The following is a 25,150-nucleotide window of genomic DNA, read 5'->3' as shown; positions in this document are numbered from 1 at the left end:
TTAGTGGTGACTGGGGATGTTTATGACCTCTGCTGAGTGTATACCAGAGCTGAGCTGTGTTACAACATGGCTGTTTGGGCAGTAAATATTTCAGGGATGTTTTATTAGATAGGTGCATCTGTTTTTCATGTATTAGAATGGGTAATTAGGTGCAAATGCAGCTCGTGTCGACATCTTCAGCATGGCAAGCAACAACCCTCTAAATAGTCTTTATAAACATTTTCTACCAGTCCTTTATCTAGTAGGGGCTCTGCAAAACAATAGATACTAATCCATCAGACTTCCTTTTCCAGCTCTCTGCTCCTCTCCCTTCTCTCAGTGTTAGAGATAACAGGGAGGGGGTCACACACAGACTTTCCCTCTGTGAAAGGGAAGAAAGCATCTATAGTTTAATAGAGAGCACAGAAAACAGGCTATAAACAAGGAGGAGAGCACATGGAGAGGAAATAGGTGCAGGATAGAAGCTGTGCTGATATGTTATCTAATGAAGACAACAGCATCCTGGATATATGCAGACATCAGCCTATATTACTGAGAGAGACACTCCTAAAAGAGAAAACTCAAAACGTGGATCAGGCTGAACACAGAATATCAAGGGCTCTGAAACAACAATGCCAAAACTAGAAGTTTTTAACAGTATTGGTGTTCCCAGATGGGTCAAAGGGATCGTTTACGTCCTCAGGAGAGCGGGCGAGACTGCAATCCATGCACCCCAACACTGCAATCCATGCACCCCGACACGGCAATCCATGCGCCCCAACACTGCAATCCATGCACCCCGACACTGCAATCCATGCGCCCCGACACGGCAATCCATGCACCCCAACACTGCAATCCATGCACCCCAACACTGCAATCCATGCACCCCAACACTGCAATCCATGCACCCCAGACTGCAATCCATGCACCCCAGACTGCAATCCATGCACCCCAACACTGCAATCCATGCACCCCAGACTGCAATCCATGCACCCCAGACTGCAATCCATGCACCCCAGACTGCAATCCATGCACCCCAACACTGCAATCCTCGCCCCCCGACACTGCAATCCTCGCCCCCCGACACTGCAATCCTCGCCCCCCGACACTGCAATCCTCGCCCCCCGACACTGCAATCCATGCACCCCAACACTGCAATCCTCGCCCCCCGACACTGCAATCCTCGCCCCCGACACTGCAATCCTCGCCCCCCGACACTGCAATCCATGCACCCCAGACTGCAATCTTCGCCCTCCGACGCAGCAATCCTCGCCCCCCCCGACGCAGCAATCCTCGCCCCCCCCCCCGACACTGCAACCCCTCGCCCCCCGACACTGCAACCCCTCGCCCCCCGACACTGCAACCCTCGCCTCCCGACACTGCAACCCTCGCCCCCGACACTGCAACCCTCGCCCCCGACACTGCAATCCTTGCACTCGAGACTGCAACTCTCGCCCCCCGACACTGCAACCCTCGCCCCCGACACTGCAACCCTCGCCCCCGACACTGCAATCCTTGCACTCGAGACTGCAATCCATGCACCTACTAAAATTACTCTGCTGAATACAAAAACCATGAGATGAATGTGTTTGCAGAATTAGGCGGCCATCACATCAGCAAGAGCCATATATCTATATAGAGCACATGATGAAAGTCATTTGTAGTCATGTAACCCCTCCAGGTCTGTTCTCCCCCTACAGCCATGTCAGGCTATGTCCTTGCATTACATCTGTTTATGCCCTTGCGGAAGCGTCCGAGGCCACCAATGTCCAATGATGTTGGCTTCAGGGAAAGTGACCGGGGCCGGTAGGGATGGGATTGATGTGACGTCTCGTCCACGGGCAAAGCTGAGGGCACGTGGCCAAGGATGGACGAGGTGAAAGCTATGAAAGCTATGCTAACTCTGTAACTGCTACTAAACAAGCAAAAACCTGGCAAAATATACACAGTGTACACCATAATATACAGTATAAAGTATATATATATATATATATATATATATATATATATATATATGTCATATACACAGATCACAGAGTCATGGCACAGTCCACTCTTGTAGAAAGCGAAGTGACACCAAAATGCACCGGATCTAGGTGTAATCGGGGGGTTCAGGGCCCAGTCAAGTCGCTTAGGGGGCCCCAAGCAACCTAATTTCCACTGACAAACTATATAGAAAAGTTCATTCCACCCCCCCTTATCGCAAAAGGTAAATAAATAGAAATAATCAACATATACATATATATATATACATATATATATATACATACATATATACATATATATATATATATATATATATATATATATATATATATATATATATATATATATATATATATATATATATATATATATATATATATATATATATATATATATATATAGTCCTGCCGCATGTGTAAACATCAGATTATGCAGCCCATACAAGTTATAGGTCTCGGAAATCAAGAAGGAAATATTGAAAGTCCCAGCGGTTCTCGACAGGAAGCAGAGTTAGTCTATTGCTGTTACCGTGGCAACCCCAGAGTTAGCACAAATTGTACATTATGCAGCTGCAGCTATAAAATCCGCAGGAGCGAAAAACAAAACGAAATATCTGTATATTACACAACATAAATAATTTCAACTTGAAGAGAAATTGTAGCAGACAATAACCACGGACACAATGCAATATATAAATTATATATTTCCACCTCCTGCCGACGCAAACGCAAATATATTTCCTGAATCTGTACATTACTTGACCAAGAATCTGCAAAAACACTAGTGCATGCCCTCATCATCTCCCGCCTCGACTACTGCAACCTCCCGCTCTGTGGCCTCCCTTCTAACACTGTCGCACCCCTCCAATCTATCCTAAACTCCGCGACCCGCTTAATGCACCTGTCCCTCGCTACTCCCCAGCCTCGCCACTCTGCCAATCCCTTCACTGGCTTCCCATCGCCCACTCTGTTTCAAAACCCTAACCATGACATATATAGCCACCTACAGCCTGTCTCCTATATACATCTGTGACCTAGTCTCCCGGTACCTACCTGCACGCAACCTCCGATCCTCACAAGATCTCCTTCTCTGCTCCTCTCTTATCTCCTCTTCCCACAATCGTGTACAAGATTTCTCCCGTGCCTCCCACATACTCTGAAACGCTCTACCTCAGCACATCAGACTCTCCCCTACCGTGGAAAGCTTCAAGAGGAACCTCAAGACCCATCTCTTCTGACAAGCCTACAACCTACAGTAACCCTCAGACCAGTAGACCACTGCGCAACCAGCTCTGTCCTCACCTATTGTACCATCACCCATCCCCCTCACCCCACTATACTGCTGCCAGACTAGATCTGCCCTCATCTACTGTATCCTCACCCATCCCCCTCACCCCACTACACCGTGTGCAGAATTATTAGGCAAATGAGTATTTTGCTCACATGATGCTTTTTATACACATCGTCCTACTCCAGTCTGTATAGGCTGAGAGCCAACTACCAATGAAATAACTCAGGTGATGTGCCTCTCTGTAATGAGGAGGGGTGCGGTGTAATGACACAACACCCTATATAAGGGGGGCGCAATTATTAGGCAACGTCCTTTCCTTTGGTAAAATGGGTCAGAAGAGAGATTGGACGGGCTCTGAAAAGTCCATATTGTGAGCTGTCTTGCAGAGGGATGCAGCAGTCTTGAAATTGCCAAACTTTTGAAGCGTGATCACCGAACAATCAAGCGTTTCATGGCAAATAGCCAACAGGGTCGCAAGAAGCGCTGGGCAAAAAAGCCGCAAAATAACTGCCCATGAATTGAGGAAAATCAAGCGTGAAGCTGCCAAGATGCCATTTGCCAACAGTTGGGCCATATTTCAGAGCTGCAACGTTACTGGAGTATCAAAAAGCACAAGGTGTGCCATACTCAGGGACAGGCCAAGGTAAGGAAGGCCGAAAACCACCGCCTCTGACCAAGAAACATGAGATAAAACCTCAAGACTGGGCCAAGAAATATCTGAAGACTGATTCTTCATAGGTTTTATGGATGATGAAATGAGAGTGACTCTTGATGGATGGGCCAGAGGCTGTATCAGTAAAGGGCAGAGAGCTCCACTCCGACTCAGACGCCAGCAAGGTGGAGGTGGGCACTGGTATGGGCTGGGATCAGCAAAGATCAACTTGTGGGAGCTTTTCGGGTTGAGGATGGAGTGAAGCTCAACTCCCAGACCTACTGCCAGTTTCTGGAAGACAACTTCTTAAAGCAGTGGTACAGGAAGAAGTCGCTATCGATCAAGAAAAACATGATTTTCATGCAGGACAATGCTCCATCACATGCATCCAACTACTCCACAGCGCGGCTGGCCAGTAAAGGTCTAAAAGATGAGAAAATAATGGCATAGCCCCCTTGTTCCCCTGATCTGAACCCCATAGAGAACCTGTGGTCCCTCATAAAATGTGAGATCTACAGGGAGGGAAAACAGTGCTCCTCTGGGAGCAGTGTCTGGAGGCTGTGGTGTCTGGAGGCTGTGGTGTCTGGAGGCGGCGGTGTCTGGAGGCTGTGGTGGCTGGAGGCTGTGGAGGCTGCTGCACGCAATGTTGAGTGTAAACAGATCAAGCAATGACAGAATCTATGGATGGAGGCTGCTGAGTGTCATCAGAAAGAAAGGGGGCGATATTGGGCACTCATTTTTTGGGTTTTGTTTTTGCAGTCAGAAATGTTTATTTCTACATTTTGTGCAGTTATATTGGTTACCTGGTGACAATAAACAAGTGAGAGGGGAATAGATTTGGTTTTTATTAAGTTGCCTAATAATTCTGCACAGTAATAGTTACCTGCACAAACAGATCCTCCTAAGAAGCCAAATCTAAACCCCTCCAACTGCCAAAAATATTAACCCCTCCAACTGCCAAAATATTAAGCTCTGATATTTATCAGTCTTTTGGGTGATTGAGAACAGAGTTGTGATCAATAATAAAAAAATCCTCTAAAATACAACTTGTCTAATAATTCTGCACACGGTGTATGTGTGTATATCAGGGCTGTGGAGTCGGTAAGCGAAACCTCCGGCTCCGACTCCTACATATATTGCTTATAGTTAGGTGAAAAATGTATTGTAGTACATGAACATGTGTATGTGAACATCAGACATTTAATAATTTTTATGATACAATAATCAAGATATTTGGATAGAACATAAAATATTTATTGGAATACAACTTTAGAACACAAAAAACTAATAAATTGTAAATATGTAATACACTATGTAATATACAGTAGATTACATATATATCTTGTGTGTGTGTGTATATATATATATTACATATTGTATTACATATTTACAATTTATTAGTTTTTTGTGTTCTAAAGTTGTATTCCAATAAATATATTTATGTTCTATCCAAATATCTTGATTATTGTATCATAAAAATAATTAAATGTCTGAATTGTACTTCAATAAATTTTTCACTTAAATATAAGCATTATACTAAATATTATTTAGTAAAATATTCAGCACATTCTGCATTGCACTACTGTCCCCAATTTATTATATATTTTAGGGGTCGGAGTCGGTGCATTTTATACTGACTCCACCAAAATGAGCTCCGACTCCACCAAAATGAGCTCCGACTCCACCAAAATGAGCTCCGACTCCACCAAAATGAGCTCCGACTCCACGACTCAGACTCCGACTCCACAGCCCTGGTGTATATATATATATATATATATATATATATATATATATATATATATATATATATATATATATATATATATATATATATATATATATATATATATATATATATATATATATATATATATATATATATATATATATATATATATATATATATATATATATATATATATATATATATATATATATATATATATCTATCTATCTATCTATCTATCTATCTATCTATCTATCTATCTATCTATCTATCTATCTATCTATCTATCTATCTATCTATCTATATATATATATATATATATATTATATATATATATATATATATATATATATATATATATATATATATATATATATATATACATATATATATACAGTTAGGTCCAGAAATATTTGGACAGTGCCACAAGTTTTGTTATTTTAGCTGTTTACAAAAACATGTTCAGAAATACAATTCTATATATAATATGGGCTGAAAGTGCACACTCCCAGCTGCAATATGAGAGTTTTCACATCCAAATCGGAGAAAGGGTTTAGGAATCATAGCTCTGTAATGCATAGCCTCCTCTTTTTCAAGGGACCAAAAGTAATTGGACAAGGGACTCTAAGGGCTGCAATTAACTCTGAAGACGTCTCCCTCGTTAACCTGTAATCAATGAAGTAGTTAAAAGGTCTGGGGTGGATTACAGGTGTGTGGTTTTGCATTTGGAAGCTGTTGCTGTGACCAGACAACATGCGGTCTAAGGAACTCTCAATTGAGGTGAAGCAGAACATCCTGAGGCTGAAAAAAAAGAAAAAATCCATCAGAGAGATAGCAGACATGCTTGGAGTAGCAAAATCAACAGTCGGGTACATTCTGAGAAAAAAGGAATTGACTGGTGAGCTTGGGAACTCAAAAAGGCCTGGGCGTCCACGGATGACAACAGTGGTGGATGATCGCCACATACTTTCTTTGGTGAAGAAGAACCCGTTCACAACATCAACTGAAGTCCAGAACACTCTCAGTGAAGTAGGTGTATCTGTCTTTAAGTCACCAGTAAAGAGAAGACTCCATGAAAGTAAATACAAAGGGTTCACATCTAGATGCAAACCATTCATCAATTCCAAAAATAGACAGGCCAGAGTTACATTTGCTGAAAAACACCTCATGAAGCCAGCTCAGTTCTGGAAAAGTATTCTATGGACAGATGAGACAAAGATCAACCTGTACCAGAATGATGGGAAGAAAAAAGTGTGGAGAAGAAAGGGAACGGCACATGATCCAAGGCACACCACACCCTCTGTAAAACATGGTGGAGGCAACGTGATGGCATGGGCATGCATGGCTTTCAATGGCACTGGGTCACTTGTGTTTATTGATGACATAACAGCAGACAAGAGTAGCCGGATGAATTCTGAAGTGTACCGGGATATACTTTCAGCCCAGATTCAGCCAAATGCCGCAAAGTTGATCGGACGGCACTTCATAGTACAGATGGACAATGACCCCAAGCATACAGCCAAAGCTACCCAGGAGTTCATGAGTGCAAAAAAGTGGAACCTTCTGCAATGGCCAAGTCAATCACCAGATCTTAACCCAATTGAGCATGCATTTCACTTGCTCAAATCCAGACTTAAGACGGAAAGACCCACAAACAAGCAAGACCTGAAGGCTGCGGCTGTAAAGGCCTGGCAAAGCATTAAGAAGGAGGAAACCCAGCGTTTGGTGATGTCCATGGGTTCCAGACTTAAGGCAGTGATTGCCTCCAAAGGATTCGCAACAAAATATTGAAAATAAAAATATTTTGTTTGGGTTTGGTTTATTTGTCCAATTACTTTTGACCTCCTAAAATGTGGAGTGTTTGTAAAGAAATGTGACAATTCCTACAATTTCTATCAGATATTTTTGTTCAAACCTTCAAATTAAACGTTACAATCTGCACTTGAATTCTGTTGTAGAGGTTTCATTTCAAATCCAATGTGGTGGCATGCAGAGCCCAACTCGCCAAAATTGTGTCACTGTCCAAAGATTTCTGGACCTAACTGTATAGACACACACACACATACTAATATATATTATATATACACACACACCCCCGTATATATACACTGCAGGGCGTTTTCTCGGGGCATAATCTGAATATAAAGGCACAGCATCAGATATGTAGGATGTAGAGAACGCATGAGGCGACATACGTTCATTGATATATATACGTGGATTCTTACCAGATGGGGCATGTGGACTCTGACATCTATTGCATCCACCGTGGTGGCCTCCTGTGGTTTTGCAGAACACTGATTTTCTTTGTATTTTTTACTCCTCGCGGGTTTGGTAGAGAAGTCCTTTCTTACGCCTGGGGTGTGGTGACTGTCGCCATTATGCGTCTTTAAAGAAAGGAGAAGAAAGGAGTTAAAAGAAAAAAAGTTACCGTAAGCTTCGATTCAGATAAACCTCATCACACAGATGTGACATGACGATATCGGAAAGCAGTTTAGTGGTACAGTCACATGCAGTCACCCGGCTGTGGTTGCACGGTGGCTTCACTGCGCATGCGCCAGAGTCCACATATCAGACAGCGGCAGCCACAAGACTATTGAGACTAATGGCTCCACCCAGATGACTAGTCCAGGGTAATAATAGTCCATCGCCCACTAATAAAAGATCCCTTTGTGCAGTAAACATCTGCACAGCTACAACCATGTGACTACACCTATAGGGGTGCGTGCACACGATCAGGGTTCACAGCGTTTTGTATGCAGAGGGTTTCAGCTGCGTTGTACAGCACAAGTACAGTGCATGGGATTTCCAGAATACCACTCACTATGTGCACTGCCCCCAGAGTAAACTGACCAGCGGTGCGTCCTCCTGGCCCACAGCATGTCAATTCTTTGCTGCGTCCTCCTGGCCCACAGCATGTCAATTCTTTGCTGCGTCCTCCTGGGACACAGCATGTCAATTCTTTGCTGCGTCCTCCTGGCCCACAGCATGTCAATTCTTTGCTGCGTCCTCCTGGGCCACAGCATGTCAATTCTTTGCTGCGTCCTCCTGGGCCACAGCATGTCAATTCTTTGCTGCGTCCTCCTGGGCCACAGCATGTCAATTCTTTGCTGCGTCCTCCTGGGACACAGCATGTCAATTCTTTGCTGTGTTCTCTGCAGGGAGAACAGAGAGAAAGACCGCAGCGGCCTAAACCCTGATCATGGGCACAAGCAGCTGCGGTTTCCTGCGGAGGAGACTCGCGGCCCCGCAGGTCAGGACCCCCCGCCTCCAGGATGCAGCAGGTCCTGATCGTGTGCACATACCCTTAAACAGTCCTGCTATACCCCACCAAACACATATATGTATTTCCCCCATTGACAAATCTATCTGGCAGCAACTTATCTCCCCTGTGAATAAAGGATTGGGCATGTTGAAACCAATCTGCCCGATTCCTCTCCCCCCGCACTCGTATTTCTGTGCTGCTTTCATGTAAGGAATCTCACCTTTTCCGATGGGAACTTTATTAGGTCTAAGCCGTCCATACTCGTCCGATGCTGCCTTTTAGGTCTGGCCCCTACAAAGGAAACAACAACATTACGCTCTGCTCTGAATCTCGGCAGACCCTGATTTTCATCATATGATTTGTTTCATAGCACATACATTTGCCACACAATCTTTTTGGTAGAGAAATAACAAAAACCTTGAGACCAGGACAATTTTATTAAAGGTTTATTGCTTCATATCCAGGAAGTGAAGTACTCACTTGAGGGCCGCACAGACTGAAGTACTCACTTGAGGGCCGCACAGACTGAAGTACTCACTTGAGGGCCGCACAGACTGAAGTTCTCGCCCGAAGGCCGCACAGACTGAAGTACTCACTTGTGGGCAGCACAGACTGAAGTACTCACCTGAAGGCCGCACAGACTGAAGTACTCACTTGAGGGCCGCACAGACTGAAGTACTCACTTGAGGGCCGCACAGATTGAAGTACTCACTTGAGGGCCGCACAGACTGAAGTACTCACTTGAGGGCCGCACAGACCGAAGTACTCACTTGAGGGCCGCACAGACTGAAGTTCTCGCCCGAAGGCCGCACAGACTGAAGTACTCACTTGTGGGCAGCACAGACTGAAGTACTCACCTGAAGGCCGCACAGACTGAAGTACTCACTTGAGGGCCGCACAGACTGAAGTACTCACTTGAGGGCCGCACAGACTGAAGTACTCACTTGAGGGCCGCACAGATTGAAGTACTCACTTGAGGGCCACACAGACTGAAGTACTCACTTGAGGGCCGCACAGACTGAAGTACTCACTTGAGGGCCGCACAGACTGAAGTACTCACTTGAGGGCCGCACAGACTGAAGTACTCACTTGAGGGCCGCACAGACTGAAGTACTCACTTGAGGGCCGCACAGACTGAAGTACTCACTTGAGGGCCGCACAGACTGAAGTACTCACTTGAGGGCCGCACAGACTGAAGTACTCACTTGAGGGCCGCACAGACTGAAGTACTCACTTGAGGGCCGCACAGACTGAAGTACTCACTTGAGGGCCGCACAGACTGAAGTACTCACTTGAGGGCCGCACAGACTGAAGTACTCACTTGAGGGCCGCACAGACTGAAGTACTCACTTGAGGGCCGCACAGACTGAAGTACTCACTTGAGGGCCGCACAGACTGAAGTACTCACTTGAGGGCCGCACAGACTGAAGTACTCACTTGAGGGCCGCACAGACTGAAGTACTCACTTGAGGGCCGCACAGACTGAAGTACTCACTTGAGGGCCACACAGACTGAAGTACTCACTTGAGGGCCGCACAGACTGAAGTACTCACTTGAGGGCCGCACAGACTGAAGTACTCACTTGAGGGCCGCACAGACTGAAGTACTCACTTGAGGGCCGCACAGACTGAAGTACTCACTTGAGGGCCGCACAGACTGAAGTACTCACTTGTGGGCCACACAGACTGAAGTACTTGCCCGGAGACCACACAGACTAAAGTACCCGCCCGCAGTTTTACTCTTCTCCCCCCCTCCACTGTATTGATTAACAGCATTATCTTCACTTGAGTCAGTGCCGTCTCCTCTGAAAACCCACACTTACACCGATCACCTCATTCTTAAAAACCATCCTGCCAAGTGAAAAAATATGTTTTTTTCCTATTGCAGTGTTCCCTACAAGGACCTGTGCTTTCTTTGTTACGGATTTTGGAGATAAAAGACTCCCTTTAAGTAGTGCACGTTCAACTAAATATTTCATACATGTTGTAACACTTTATCATTTTTTAATTTCATGAAAATGCATGAAAAATTGAGGAAGACTGTGCAATGATTTGTGAAGGGGCATGACATTGCTCCCTTAGGCCTTGAGCTAAGAAAGGACAAGTGGTCCTTGCCTACAGGCAGTATGGCGGGGAGAAGCTGGGAAGTCTGATATACGGTTTTGTGGGCACTTGTAATCTCAGCATCCTTAATACCGCCATATAGTGTCAAGATAACAGTGCTCGTCATCAGTATTTAATTATTACTAATACACATATTCCTACAATTCAGTTTCCAAATCTCCACATAATGAAAAAAATTATAATTGCGGAGGATCCGGCGGCTCACAGAACCGGAGATCAGTCTCACTGTCCCCTGTAGAAAAGACATAAGTGAGCATGTGCGAACATTGCTGTTCTAACTGCCTACTGTTCTAACTGCCCATTAACAGATTATGAGAGGTAGAGTTCAATCAGACGTATATTTTTTCATGTACGAGAAAAACGGTGCTCGTTTCACCAGCGATTTTCAGATTTTCGTCCAAATTTGGTCCAAGTTTATCAATTTTTCTCAGATGAGAAAAAAAAATTCTCTACCTTCTCTCTGAAAAACGAACACATGGACATATAGACTTACATTGCCGATTTATGTCCGATCGATATCAGACATATCTAAGCAATTTATTTCAAACCGACCATCCAATTTTTTTTTGCAGAATATATACTGTACTAAGTGCAAGTGCTATCTGTAAAAAAACGTGAATAGACTCGTAAAGAAGATATTAACGTCTGAATGAGGCCTTACAGACGTCGAGCAATGCTGGATCTATAAGTGAATACTTGCCAATAGCTGACATTTTACCAAGACAGTCCCACAAATTGGACAAAAAAATGGATGTGACTTGGCAAAATGATAACTAAAAGAGGGAGCAGTGGCCAAAGTAGAACTAACTTTCAAACATCTTTTCTATGCAGCCCCTTACAAGCCAGGATGGGTTTGGAGGCCCAGGTCTTGAGATCCCCCATTAATGACTCAAATCACCAAAGGTCATCGGTAGAAGCTTCTACCTGTGGTTTGCCCAGGTCTTGAGGCCCCCATCAATGGCTCAAACCATGAAATGTCTTCGATAGGAGCTTCTACCTGTGGTTTGCCCAGGTCTTGAGACCCCTATCAATGGCTCAAACCATGAAATGTCTTCGATAGGAGCTTCTAACTGTGGTTTGCCCAAGTCTTGAGATCCCCATCAATGGCTCAAACCACCAAAGGTCATCAGTAGAAGCTTCTACCTGTGGTTCGTCCAGGTCATGAGACCCCCATCAATGGCTCAAACCACGAAATGTCTTCGGTAGGAGCTTCAACCTGTGGTTTGTCCAAGTCTTGAGACCCCCATCAATGGCTCAAATCACCAAATGTCTTTGGTAGAAGCTTCAACCTGTGGTTTGCCCAGGTCTTGAGACCCCCATCAATGGCTCAAATCACCAAATGTCTTTGGTAGAAGCTTCTACCTGTGGTTTGTTCAGGTCTTGAGACCCCCATCAATGGCTCAAATCATCAAATGTCTTAGGTAGAAGCTTCTACCTGTGGTTTGTCCAGGTCTTGAGACCCCCATCAGTGGCTCAAACCACCAAATGTCTTCGGTAGGAGTTTCTACCTGCGGTTTGTCCAGGTCTTGAGGCCCCCATCAATGGCTCAAATCATCAAATGTCTTCGGTTGGACTTTCCACCTGTGGTTTGCCCAGGTCTTGAGACCCCCATCAATGGCTCAAATCATCAAATGTCTTCGGTTGGACTTTCCACCTGTGGTTTGCCCAGGTCTGGAGAGCCCCATCAAATGACTCAAACCACCAAATGTCTTCGGTAGAAGCTTCTACCTGTGGTTTGTTCAGGTCTTGAGACCCCCATCAATGGCTCAAATCATCAAATGTCTTAGGTAGAAGCTTCTACCTGTGGTTTGTCCAGGTCTTGAGACCCCCATCAATGGCTCAAACCACCAAATGTCTTCGGTAGGAGTTTCTACCTGTGGTTTGCCCATGTCTTGAGACCCCCATCAATGGCTCAAATCATGGTGGACTTTCCACCTGTGGTTTGCCCAGGTCTGGAGAGCCCCATCAAATGGCTCAAACCACCAAATGTCTTCTGTAGAAGCTTCTACCTGTGGTTTGTTCAGGTCTTGAGACCCCCATCAATGGCTCAAATCACCAAATGTCTTAATTAGGAGTTTCTACCTGTGGTTTGCCCAGATCTTGAGAGCCCCATCAATGGCTCTAACCACCAAATGTCTTAGGTAGAAGCTTCTAACTTTGGTTTGTCCAGGTCTTGAGACCCCCATCAATGGCCCAAATAACCAAATGTCTTGGATAGGAGCTTGTACCTGTGGTTTGAGCAATCATAGTGGTCTCAGGACACATCCCTATAAATCAACAAGGTTTCTATAGGTCTAGAACATGTTTAAAGAGGATCAAAAGTTGGGTACCCCATCTGAAATTTGTGTTGTACTTGTTGGTAATTAAACAAAACAGGGGTGGATATATCATTGGTGCAACCTCACAGCCGCACAGTTTAGAGGGCCCATTACCACCCCAAAAACAAGTGTAATTGTGTATTATGTTGAGGTATTGGACCACAAAGGGCCCCTATATTGTTCTGTGTTCGTCAATGATACAAATACTAACCGTAGGAGATACAAGGACCTTTTTATCTCTGTATCCAACAGCACAAGAGATGTGTAACTGGACAGATCTGCCCTTGGGTGACATCCTCTATGGGATCTGTAATGGCGGCCATATTGGTTGTCATCAGATTACCAAAAAAATAATAATAAAGAAACCGCTAAATAGTTCTTTTTTAACAAATTTGGGGGAAAACCCTAAATAATGTCTTTCCCCACATAAGTCTTCAGTGTACATTTAGCTCGGGTTATACGCCTTTAAGAGAACATTTAACTCATTAGCAATGGACATGGAAAAGGTAGTCTACACTAAGGTTACAAGACGCTAGCAGATCCCCATCCCGTATCTTCCGGATGATGAGATAATCTAGACGGCTGCCCGTCCACTATTAGATAGGCCGAGTTCAAAGTCTTTTGAGAAGCATCACATCCGTTGATGAAAGCTTTGCTCTGCAGGCCGGGAAATGCTCTCATCTAATATTGTGCTTAGGGCTTTCATGCTCTTACGCTCTTGTATGTGATTTACGGCACCTTTCTAGTGAACCGAACAAAGGTATGGGGCCACCGTCTGTAATGATCGTACAGGATAGCCATTAATGAGCACTCAAGATATTTCACCGAGGCTTAGGTAATTATCTCAGGATATAAAGCTGCTATGGATAATGACTCCACGACTGTCCTTCTCATCCCAACAGCTAATAATGCATTATACAGGGCGAGACTAAAGTCAGGAGAAGACCCACTAACAATCTAAAATGGTGGCTTGTAAGCTGGTGGAGAGTTAAGTCATCGTACACCGGCCAACATTCCTCGACCCTCCCACACGTGACCGTTTTTGTGTTTTCGTGTAGGAAAGTCTAGGTTCTGTGGCTTATCTTTCCTGAAAACCAAAAGGATCAGCTGTGGGAATTTCATCAGGCCGGATTCTTCTCTCCACCGGAGAGTTGAGAAGCTCCCATACATCAGATGGTGGGTCGGTCCTCCTAAAATGGGTGGATTCAGTCAACTGTCATCTAAGGTGTATGAGGACCATTGAGCATGGGGTCACTTGGAAAATGTGGCCATGACCCAACTTACATGGCCAAAGATTCCACTTTACTTAGGGTAAGAAGAATATCCGTGACCCAAGCTGAGAAGAAGATCCGAGACCCAAGCTGAGAAGAAGATCCGAGACCCAAGCTGAGAAGAAGATCCGAGACCCAAGCTGAGAAGAAGATCCGAGACCCAAGCTGAGAAGAAGATCCGAGACCCAAGCTGAGAAGAAGATCAGAGACCCAAGCTGAGAAGAAGATCAGAGACCCAAGCTGAGAAGAAGATCAGAGACCCAAGCTGAGAAGAAGATCAGAGACCCAAGCTGAGAAGAAGATCAGAGACCCAAGCTGAGAAGAAGATCAGAGACCCAAGCTGAGAAGAAGATCCGAGACCCAAGCTGAGAAGAAGATCCGAGACCCAAGCTGAGAAGAAGATCCGAGACCCAAGCTGAGAAGAAGACCCATGACCCAAGCTGAGAAGAAGACCCATGACCCAAGCTGAGAAGAAGATCAGAGACCCAAGCTGAGAAGAAGACCCATGACCCAAGCTGAGAAGAAGATCAGAGACCCAAGCTGAGAAGAAGATCCGAGACCCAAGCTGAGACGAAGATCAGAGACCCAAGCTGAGAAGAAGATCCGAGACCCAAGCTGAGAAGAAGACCCGTGACCCAAGCTGAGAAGAAGACCCGTGACCCAAGCTGAGAGGACGATCCGAGACCCAAGCTGAGAAGAAGATCCAGGACCCAAGCTGAGAAGAAGACCCATGACCCAAGCTGAGAAGAAGATTCGGTGTATGAGGACCATTAGGCATGGGCCCAGTTGGAAAATCTGGCCATGACCCAACTTACATGGCCAAAGATCCCACGTTACAGACGCTACGTCACACAATAATAAGAGTGAATGGGGATGACAAAACTTGAAGTTGAATAGTAGCTCTGCCATACTGCAATGTTTTGCCATTTATAGCCCCAGCTTTAGAATAAGAAATGCCATAAAAATACCTAAAAGAACTCTGGAGAATATTAACATTTGCCATTTTCGTAATGTTTTACTCATAATTTGAGCTGACACAATAGCATCACATTGTTTACAGATAATACAGCCATACATTACCCAAATAATACCACTATAATAACGTGATGCACAGTAAAATTATTGCATTAGTGTTAAGGTCTGATAGCTGGCTGCAATCTCCCCTGATCCCTCCATAAACAGGTCTCAAAAGGAGCGGCTATCTCCCCTGATCCCTCCATAAATAGGTATCAAAAGGTGTAGCTATCTCCCCTGATCTCTCCATAAACAGGTCTCAAAAGGAGCAGCTATCTCCCCTGATCCCTCCATAAATAGGTATCAAAAGGAGTAGCTATCTCCCCTGATCTCTCCATAAACAGGTCTCAAAAGGAGCGGCTATCTCCCCTGATTCCTCCATAAACAGGTCTCAAAAGGAGCGGCTATCTCCCCTGATCCCTCCATAAACAGGTCTCAAAAGGAGCGGCTATCTCCCCTGATCCCTCCATAAACAGGTCTCAAAAGGAACGGCTATCTCCTCAGATCCCTCCATAAACAGGTCTCAAAAGGAGCGGCTATCTCCTCTGATCCCTCCATAAACAGGTCTCAAAAGGAGGGGCTATCTCCCCTGATCCCTCCATAAACAGGTCTCAAAAGGAGCGGCTATCTCCTCTGATCCCTCCATAAACAGGTCTCAAAAGGAGCGGCTATCTCCTCTGATCCCTCCATAAACAGGTCTCAAAAGGAGCGGCTATCTCCCCTGATCCCTCCATAAACAGGTCTCAAAAGGAGCAGACATTGGCCATATGCTTCTCTATCTGACATCCTTTGTTGGGGAAGTGTCGTTAGGCCCCCATACACATTAGATTGTTGGCAGATCCTACAGATATTGGTAGATTTGGCCAAATATACTCCGATATCAAGAAAAATCTATGTGAGCTTATATACTATGAGTCAAAAAAGACAAAAGTATAATTGGGCTTACAACCTTTATTGTCGAACAGGAAAAATTACTATTACAAAGATTTGGAAGCCCCTTAATACTGTAATATTGTCCCCACATAATACTGGTAAAAGAAGCACAAGGTCCTGATCATCACATTACGATATCATCTTGAAAAAAAGTTGACTTTTGGTTTTCTCTAGATTCCATTTCGTGATGCCTTTATCATTTCATTGAGGCACACAGGAGGCCATGAAGGCTCCAAGAAAGAGTTTACGGTGAGTACCCAAAAATCTACTTTTTAGCCTTATTGCGCGTTTTATAGCTTTTGCCCTCTTAATGCTCCGTTCTGCATCACATGCCTTACAATTAAGTCCCTGCTAACAAAAAAGGGTCATCTCATACCCCCTCCTGATACAGTTAGAATACTTACAGTTTTAACTACTTATTCCCATGTTAATAGTGTAGTCTGAACGGTGGAATTGAAGTCCGCAGTTGTCTGGTGCTAATGGTGGTGGATGCAGGAGCTGCCGGCGCTGCCGTGTCCCGTCGTCATTCGTTGCCCGTTCTCCTTCCAGCTCTCAGCAGCTTCTGAATTCTGCCTTGGATACTTTGCGATGCATCCCCTCCCTTAAAGTATTTATTGCAGCGATTGCCAAGTTGAGAGTAGACTAACGGAAATCCTCGGGGTATTTCTAAATGCTCTCTCTGTCTCAGTCATCTCAGAAAAAGTTTTTAGTTTTTTTTTTTCGTTAGGATTTCAGGAGACTGTCGTCCACCGTCTGGGTGTGTTTTTTTTTTTTTTTAAAGGATCCTCAGCAAGAGGTTAAAAAATAAAAAGGTGTAGAGCCACCAAAGCTCGGGTGGTTTGGATTCCGGATGCGGGGAGCTTTTGCTGTGCGGTTTACATGGAAATTATTTTAGATACATTTAACATTCACTGAACTGCTCCCATTTCAGTTCACTGGCTCGGCACAGAAGGAAAAACACAAGAGAGGAGCTGCATGTGGGTCAAGTGGATTGGCACAATGAGCTGTGCGTCGTTTACCCAAGGGGCCTCAATCCACCGAGGATGGCACGGCAGACCCAGACCTCCAGAAGACAATATGGTGCAAAGGAGATTAAAGGTTTGCACCCCTGAGATTAGATCACTTTGAGCTTTAGAGAATCACCAAATCCGGGGCAGATTTTACCCTATATTAGTGAAAATAATGATTCTCGGAATTACTTCCAAAAGTCCAGAAATAACCTGCGGTGAAATTCGGCAGAACCTGGGCCGACAGTGTCTGCATTGCATTTTCAATCATACTTGCAAACCTTTTTGGTTGTTTCTCCGGAGGGGTTTTAAGTGCAGCACAAATATCTTTTTTAAAGGCCCTGCCACCTATACTGTGGGGCGGTGGCCATAGAAGAGGTACTCGCTTTCCATGTCTCGGGGAGCTACAGAAAGATGGGGTCCTGGGTGTGTGGTGGTACTGTTGCTGCTGTGGACATCTTCAGGGTCATCCCTGCCACACTCTGAGTGGTGCCCGATCCCTTTGTCCCCCAAGATGAGGAAGCCAGGCAAGTTTGTAAAATCAGAGTCCTATTTACTGAAGAATAAAGTTATATACAAAGGGTAGCAGGTATTATACTTGTAGTTTTCACCAGTGCGATACAGAGGCACATACATAGTGATTCTAGATCATGGGTCCCCAATTCCAGTCCTCAAGGGCCGCCAACAGTGCATGTTTTCAGGATTTCCTTAGTATTGCACAGGTGATAATTTAATCACCTGCACAGTTAATGATTCCAACATCCATGCAATGCTAAGGAAATCCTGAAAACGTGCACTGTTGGCGGCCCTTGAGGACTGGAGTTGGGGAACCCTGTTTTAGATGGTGGGACAATGCTTGTGAATAATGCAGATGAACAGCAACAGGGGTGACTCCATTCTTTAACATAGAAGAGCTCTTTGTAACTACTACCCTACTAAAACACACCACTGGTCTGACCGAATCCACCTTCTTTTCAAGGCTGATCCCCAGAGTCCAGTCAACTACAGCTGTTTCAGTCCCAGAGCACCCCTGTAGGTTCCTTGCTGACGCTTGCTCCCTTGTCCTTTTTGCACACACGCCCAAAGTTGTTCTCCTTCCTCTCTTACCGAAAACAACTCACTAATTGACCATGAACGAGGAACTGACTCACACAAGTCTCTACCACTCATCCCTCTCCCTGTAGTTTCCAAACAAGAAGAAAGGAAGACAGTCACCTTTTGTGGCCAGTGGTTAGTAGCCCACAAGGAAATTAAATTGAATCTGTCACCAGGTTTTTAACACCTAATCTGAGCGCATCATAACGAAAGGGCAGAGATCCTGATTCCAGAGGTGTTTCCCTTACTGGGCTACTTAGTTTAGTTTTGATAAAATCAGTATTTAATCAGCAGTAGATCATTACAGGACTACTTGGCTGCTACCAGAGAGTCCAGCATATTCATGAGCTCTATGAATCAAAAGAGAAGTGGGTGTACCCCACCGCCTTGTCCCATGACCTCTGTATAACTTCTAGACCTGCAGCAGGGAAAACATTGATTTTATCAAAATAACAGCAAACAGCTCAGTAAGTCACACATTGCTGGAATCAGGGCCTGTGCCTCTACATTATGCTGCTCACAGATGGGGGAGCAAAAACGTGGTGACAGATTCCCCTTAACATATGCTAACACAGGAAAACATTGCAGTAATACAAATATTACACAAACATTTGTTGTCTTTGTAATGGAGCAGATGAAGAAGAAGATACAGTTAGCTAATAGTGTCTGTAAAAAAACATTGCCATCTGCTGGCCAAAAGTAATCAGAGAAGATAATGCCAGGAAGCAGGAACTAAACAGTAATGTGTGTGTTTCCCAGGGGTAAGAATTTAGAGGAGACGTTGGATCAGGTGATAGTTGTGTTGCAGTTTCTAAATATAAGGCCAGGCTGGGTTAAGAGGAGAGGAGTTAGCACCAGAACCCTGTTCTGTGGTTATGTAGCAGTGAAGCGGGCTGACAGGCCCATCGCCACAAAAGGGTCCTAGAGTTTTCAGATCTTAGAAAAGGCCAAAGCAAAGAGGAAGATCCGTGACCCGAGCCGAAAGGAAGATCCGTGACCCGAGCCGAAAGGAAGATCCGTGACCCGAGCCGAGAGGAAGATCCGTGACCCGAGCCGAGAGGAAGATCCGTGACCCGAGCCGAGAGGAAGATCCGTGACCCGAGCCGAGAGGAAGATCCGTGACCCGAGCCGAGAGGAAGATCCGTGACCCGAGCCGAGAGGAAGATCCGTGACCCGAGCCGAGAGGAAGATCCGTGACCCGAGCCGAGAGGAAGATCCGTGACCCGAGCCGAGAGGAAGATCCGTGACCCGAGCCGAGAGGAAGATCCGTGACCCGAGCCGAGAGGAAGATCCGTGACCCGAGCCGAGAGGAAGATCCGTGACCCGAGCCGAGAGGAAGATCCGTGACCCGAGCCGAGAGGAAGATCCGTGACCCGAGCCGAGAGGAAGATCCGTGACCCGAGCCGAGAGGAAGATCCGTGACCCGAGCCGAGAGGAAGATCCGTGACCCGAGCCGAGAGGAAGATCCGTGACCCGAGCCGAGAGGAAGATCCGTGACCCGAGCCGAGAGGAAGATCCGTGACCCGAGCCGAGAGGAAGATCCGTGACCCGAGCTGAGAGGAAGATCCGTGACCCGAGCCGAGAGGAAGATCCGAGACCCGAGCCGAGAGGAAGATCCCTGACCCATTGGTGACATAAGCTAAGTAGAAGCCCGTTAAAGTCTAGTGTTCTGTATTCGGTAACAGTCAACCACCGAAGGCAGAATGCTGATCACCGACTACTGAGGATCAACCACTGCTCCTAAAAGAGAACCTGAGCGTACAGGACCATTGCTTCCTGTACAGACATATGGTATTGAATAGGGAATGAGGTCGCGCCTCAAACCACGAAGGCAGCCACCTGGTACTGAGAGGGAAGATACCTTCCCCTTGAACTTGCGGCCCAGCAGATAGGGTCTCCTCATGGTCGGTGCCGTTGCATCCGATCACCTGCTTATATCTTCAGGTGGGGGCAAGTCCACCGTTTTACATACCCCTAACTGAATCAAAAATTAATCAAAGAAATATTTTGTATTGGGATTTTCTCCCCCTTATGCAAACCAAGAGCAACGATTGCTCTCCCTATGCTATAATTGGAGATTTGGGTCATGGCCCTTTGTAAAGCTTCACTTTTCACTTTTGCTCTGTAAAAGCCACGTGCAGCAAGAATATCTCCCAATTTAGCGTCCCACATAACAATAGCTGGATTCAGACAGTAGGGAAGGTTCCTCGGTATCTATATAGAATGGTCAACATTCCTCCAGCTATTAGGACATGTCTTCCGCCCGCTGACAGTAATTACTGTCAGGTCTCCCGTGGTCATTAAATCCTGTATCTGCAGGTTCAAAGCCTGTTCCTCTGCAATTGTCCTCCTACCGGATCAAGAGAAGTGCCTCGTGTCTCGGCCGGTATGATAAGAATACACCGAGAAGCTGAGAGGAGCTTCACACGGACTGTGCAAGATGGAGGCCATTCTCTCCAGGGATCAGATGGTGAAATAATAAGGGCACCGGAGGTGATCATGTCAAAGATCTTTGGCCGGTTCATCTGATACGACTCCCGCATTGGTATTAAAGAGGTTGACCGCTTTGGAGAAACCTTATTTGTTAGAATGGTCCCCCCGATAATGAGCTGATCACAGATTATCTGGCTGCGGTGATCCCCAGCGATCAGCTTTGAAGGGAACCTGTTATGATCCGGAACCATGGAAGACCACCACAAATCATTGGTAAAAGGTGACAAGAGCATTGGCAACTAATCTGGCCGCCATCCCCTTACTAACCATCACAACTAGAAGTAGCCGAGGGGTGAACTAACATCCTGTGCACCGCGAACCCAGCCGGAGAACTAACTATCCTAAAGGTAGGAAAGATGAATAACTCTCTGCCTCAGAAAATAGATAAGAATAGCAAGCCCCCCACATTCAAAGACTGCGGTGATATAGGAAAAACACAATACACAGGTAGATGACAGGATTAGCAAAAGGTGAGGCCCCCACTGACTAAAATAGGAAAGGACAGGAAAGGGACTGATGGTGGCCAGAGAAAAACCCTGCAAAATACCAACTTCCTGATAGTACAAAAAGGCCCTCAGATCGCTCGATCTGAACTCCGTCCTATACCAGGTGCCCTTGTCATACCAATGAACAGAAAACAAGAATCATAACAAAGTCAACAAGCCAAAAACACATGACCCAAAGGAGCTATACTCCACACAGAACTGCAGGGAGTTCCTCAACAATCCACTAAGTGGGAAAATCCCTGCAAGCAAATAAACTGAAACCAACCACAGCAAATGACAAACCCAGATAAGCAAAAGAACCAGGCAATAAATAAAGAGCAAGCACTTATCTGGAGTAGATGTGGTGTAGAGCAGGATTAAGCAGGCTGGAGATACAAAGAACAACTGACATCCGGCATAGCCTGCTATCAGACCAGGACTTAAATAAGCAGAGAGTTAGCAAAGGAAACACCCACTGCACAACACACCTGGTCCAAGTCCAAACCCTTCCTGGCCACCAGAGGGAGCCTCCCAGCAGCCAAAACTTAACTAACATTCACAACAGGAACCGGTCATCCGGACCAGCGATATATTATAGTGAAAGGCGCCAGTTTTTCAGAAGACAAAAAAGCTTGAAAAATAAGAATTATCTACTGAGTGACTTTGTTTCCGCAACTTCATCCCACCCAGCTTGGCTTGATTGACAAGTCTCCTCCCGGGGCCAGAAGATGCAGGAAGGAGCTGCCCAGCGGACTCTTCTCACCGCATCTGATTTGGAAAGATTTCTTTTGCAAACTATGGTGGAAAAATAAGTATTTAGTCACCTAAAAACATGCAAGATTTCTGACTCTCACAGCCCTGTAACTTCTTAAGAGGCTCCTCTGTCCTCCACTCATTACCTGTAGTAATGGCTCCTGTTTGAACTTATCAGTATAAAAGACACCTGTCCACAACCTCAAACAGTCACACTCCAAACTCCACTATGGTGAAGACCAAAGAGCTGTCAAGGGACACCAGAAACAAAATTGTATCCCTGCACCAGGCTGGGAAGACTGAATCTGCAATAGGCAAGCAGCTTGGTGTGATGAAATCAACTGTGGGAGCAATAATAAGAAAATGGAAGACATACAAGGCCACTGATAATCCCCCTCGATCTGGGGCTCCACCCAAGATCTCAACCCGTGGGGTCAAAATAGACACAAGAACAGTGAGCAAAAATCTCAGAACCACATGGGGCGACCTAGTGAATGGCCTGCATAGAGCTGGGACCACAGTAACAAAGGCTATCATCAGTAACACACTACGCCGCCAGGGACTCAGATCCTGCAGTGCCAGACGTGTCCCCCTCCTTAACACTAGAAGTCCCAGAGAGGGGTCATTTAACATTTCTACCTTTGGAACCCAGAGACGGGTCGAATGACGTGAAGGATTTTCGCTAACATCCTATAATCACCGTCTGTTCTGTAATTAAGGCCATTACTGTCGCACACAGGAGGTTGTTGTTTTCCATTGAGTTTAGCCATTTAGTTTCTAGTTAGTTCTATTCAGTTTGGACTAAAGGTCATTTGACCCTCTTTCAGGACTTCAGGGGGAGCTCGAAATTTCTGGGACTTCTAGTGTTAAGCCAGTACATATCCAGGCCCGTATGAAGTTTACTATTGAGCATTTGGATTATCCACAAGACTAGTGGGAGAATGTCATATGGTCTGATGAAAAAAAGTAGAAGTGTTTGGTAGAAACACAACTCATTGTGGTTGGAGCAGACAGAATGCTGAGTTGCATCCAAAGAACACCATACCTACTGTGAAGCACGGGGGTGACAACATCATGCTTTGGGGCTGTTTCTCTTCAAAAGAGACTAGGACGACTGATCCGTGTACATGAAAGCATGAATGGGGCCATGTATTGTGAGATTTTGAGTGCAAACCTCTTTCCATCAGGAAGGGCATTGAAGATGAAACGTGGCTGGGTCTTTCAGCATGATAATGATCCCAAGCCCACCACCAGGGCAACGAAGGAGTAACTTCATAAGAAGCACATGAAGGCCTAGCCAGTCTCCAGATCTCAACCCCATAGAAAACATTTGGAGGAAGTTGAAAGGCCGTATTGCCCAGCGACAGGCTCAAAACATCACTGCTGTAGAGGAGATCTGCATGGAGGAATGGGCCAACATACCGCCAACAGTGTGTGCCAATATACCGCCAACAGTGTGTGCCAATATACCGCAAACAGTGAGTGCCAATATACCACCAACAGTGTGTGCCAATATACCGCCAACAGTGTGTGCCAATATACCGCCAACAGTGTGTGCCAATATACCGCAAACAGTGAGTGCCAATATACCACCAACAGTGAGTGCCAATATACCACCAACAGTGTGTGCCAATATACCGCCAACAGTGTGTGCCAATATACCGCCAACAGTGTGTGCCAATATACCGCCAACAGTGTGTGCCAATATACCGCCAACAGTGTGTGCCAATATACCGCCAACAGTGAGTGCCAATATACCGCCAACAGTGTGTGCCAATATACCGCCAACACTGTGTGCCAATATACCGCCAACAGTGAGTGCCAATATACCGCCAACAGTGAGTGCCAATATACCGCCAACAGTGTGTGCCAATATACCGCCAACAGTGTGTGCCAATATACCGCCAACAGTGTGTGCCAATATACCGCCAACAGTGAGTGCCAATATACCGCCAACAGTGTGTGCCAATATACCGCCAACAGTGTGTGCCAATATACCGCCAACAGTGTGTGCCAATCTTGTGAAGACAAAACGTCTCACCTCTGTCATTACGAACAAAGACTAGAACAAAATATTGAGATGAACTTTTGTTATTGACCAAAAACCTATTTTCCACCATAATTTAAAAAAAATCTTCCAAATCAGACGCGGGGATTTTCTGGATTTTCTCATTTTGCCTCTCATAGTTGTGGTCACCTCTGATGTCAATTACAGGACGACCTCATCTTTATAAGGGGGAGAACCTGCACAATTGGGGGTGAATAATGACTTTTTACTACTCACTCTACTTTCATTGTATATAAATATATAAACTATATGGGTGTAGGTCTGTGTAAATAAATATATATATATATGTCCTGCCATTTTAGGAAACAACACATGTGCATTGTCACAATGATCAGACTGCCGATTCTGTCTTTTGTATTAAAGTGTCTAATGAGCGTGTGCAAAGGATCATTGTGAGGGGAAGGGGAGCTGTGACATCGCCTATTGTGATTGGTGGATCCTGTGACGTCAGCTTTCTGTAGGGGGTGGGGGGCTCCCTTTACTTTTTCCCATGCAGTGCCCCCGGTTTTATGTACCCGCTCATCACTCATGCAGTGTAGACCTCTGCAGCACATCTTGGGTAACATTCGGGCTATTGAAGTTCAGTCTGAAATTCAACCATCACTTACATTTGCATTTGAAAAAAAAACAAAAACAAACTTATTTTGCAAACTTTCACTGAGAAAGCCGCTGAGAGCGAATATCTATATACTGTA

The 25,150-nt window shown here is 45.3% G+C and overlaps 1 protein-coding gene across 2 annotated transcripts in view; it reads right to left on the bottom strand.

Annotated features, from left to right (window-relative positions):
• Nucleotides 1-25,150, bottom strand: part of GPSM1 (G protein signaling modulator 1) — a 393,869-nt gene that overhangs the window by 118,510 nt on the left and 250,209 nt on the right. The window contains exons 1-3 of one of the 2 annotated variants that reach the window (XM_075324734.1): nucleotides 16,959-17,134; nucleotides 9,116-9,186; nucleotides 7,859-8,017 (exon numbers count right to left, since the gene is read on the bottom strand). In XM_075324734.1, the coding sequence (XP_075180849.1) occupies nucleotides 7,859-8,017; nucleotides 9,116-9,154 (198 nt within the window). In that variant the 5' untranslated portion in view covers nucleotides 9,155-9,186; nucleotides 16,959-17,134. Of the gene's footprint in view, nucleotides 1-7,858; nucleotides 8,018-9,115; nucleotides 9,187-16,958; nucleotides 17,135-25,150 lie in introns of those variants that run through there. The other variant, XM_075324733.1, reaches the window with a different exon arrangement.

This window comes from Anomaloglossus baeobatrachus, chromosome 9 (genome assembly GCF_048569485.1).
Source record: "Anomaloglossus baeobatrachus isolate aAnoBae1 chromosome 9, aAnoBae1.hap1, whole genome shotgun sequence".
NCBI classification, from domain to species: domain Eukaryota; kingdom Metazoa; phylum Chordata; class Amphibia; order Anura; family Aromobatidae; genus Anomaloglossus; species Anomaloglossus baeobatrachus.
This window is presented reverse-complemented; position numbering and strand designations above follow the sequence as displayed.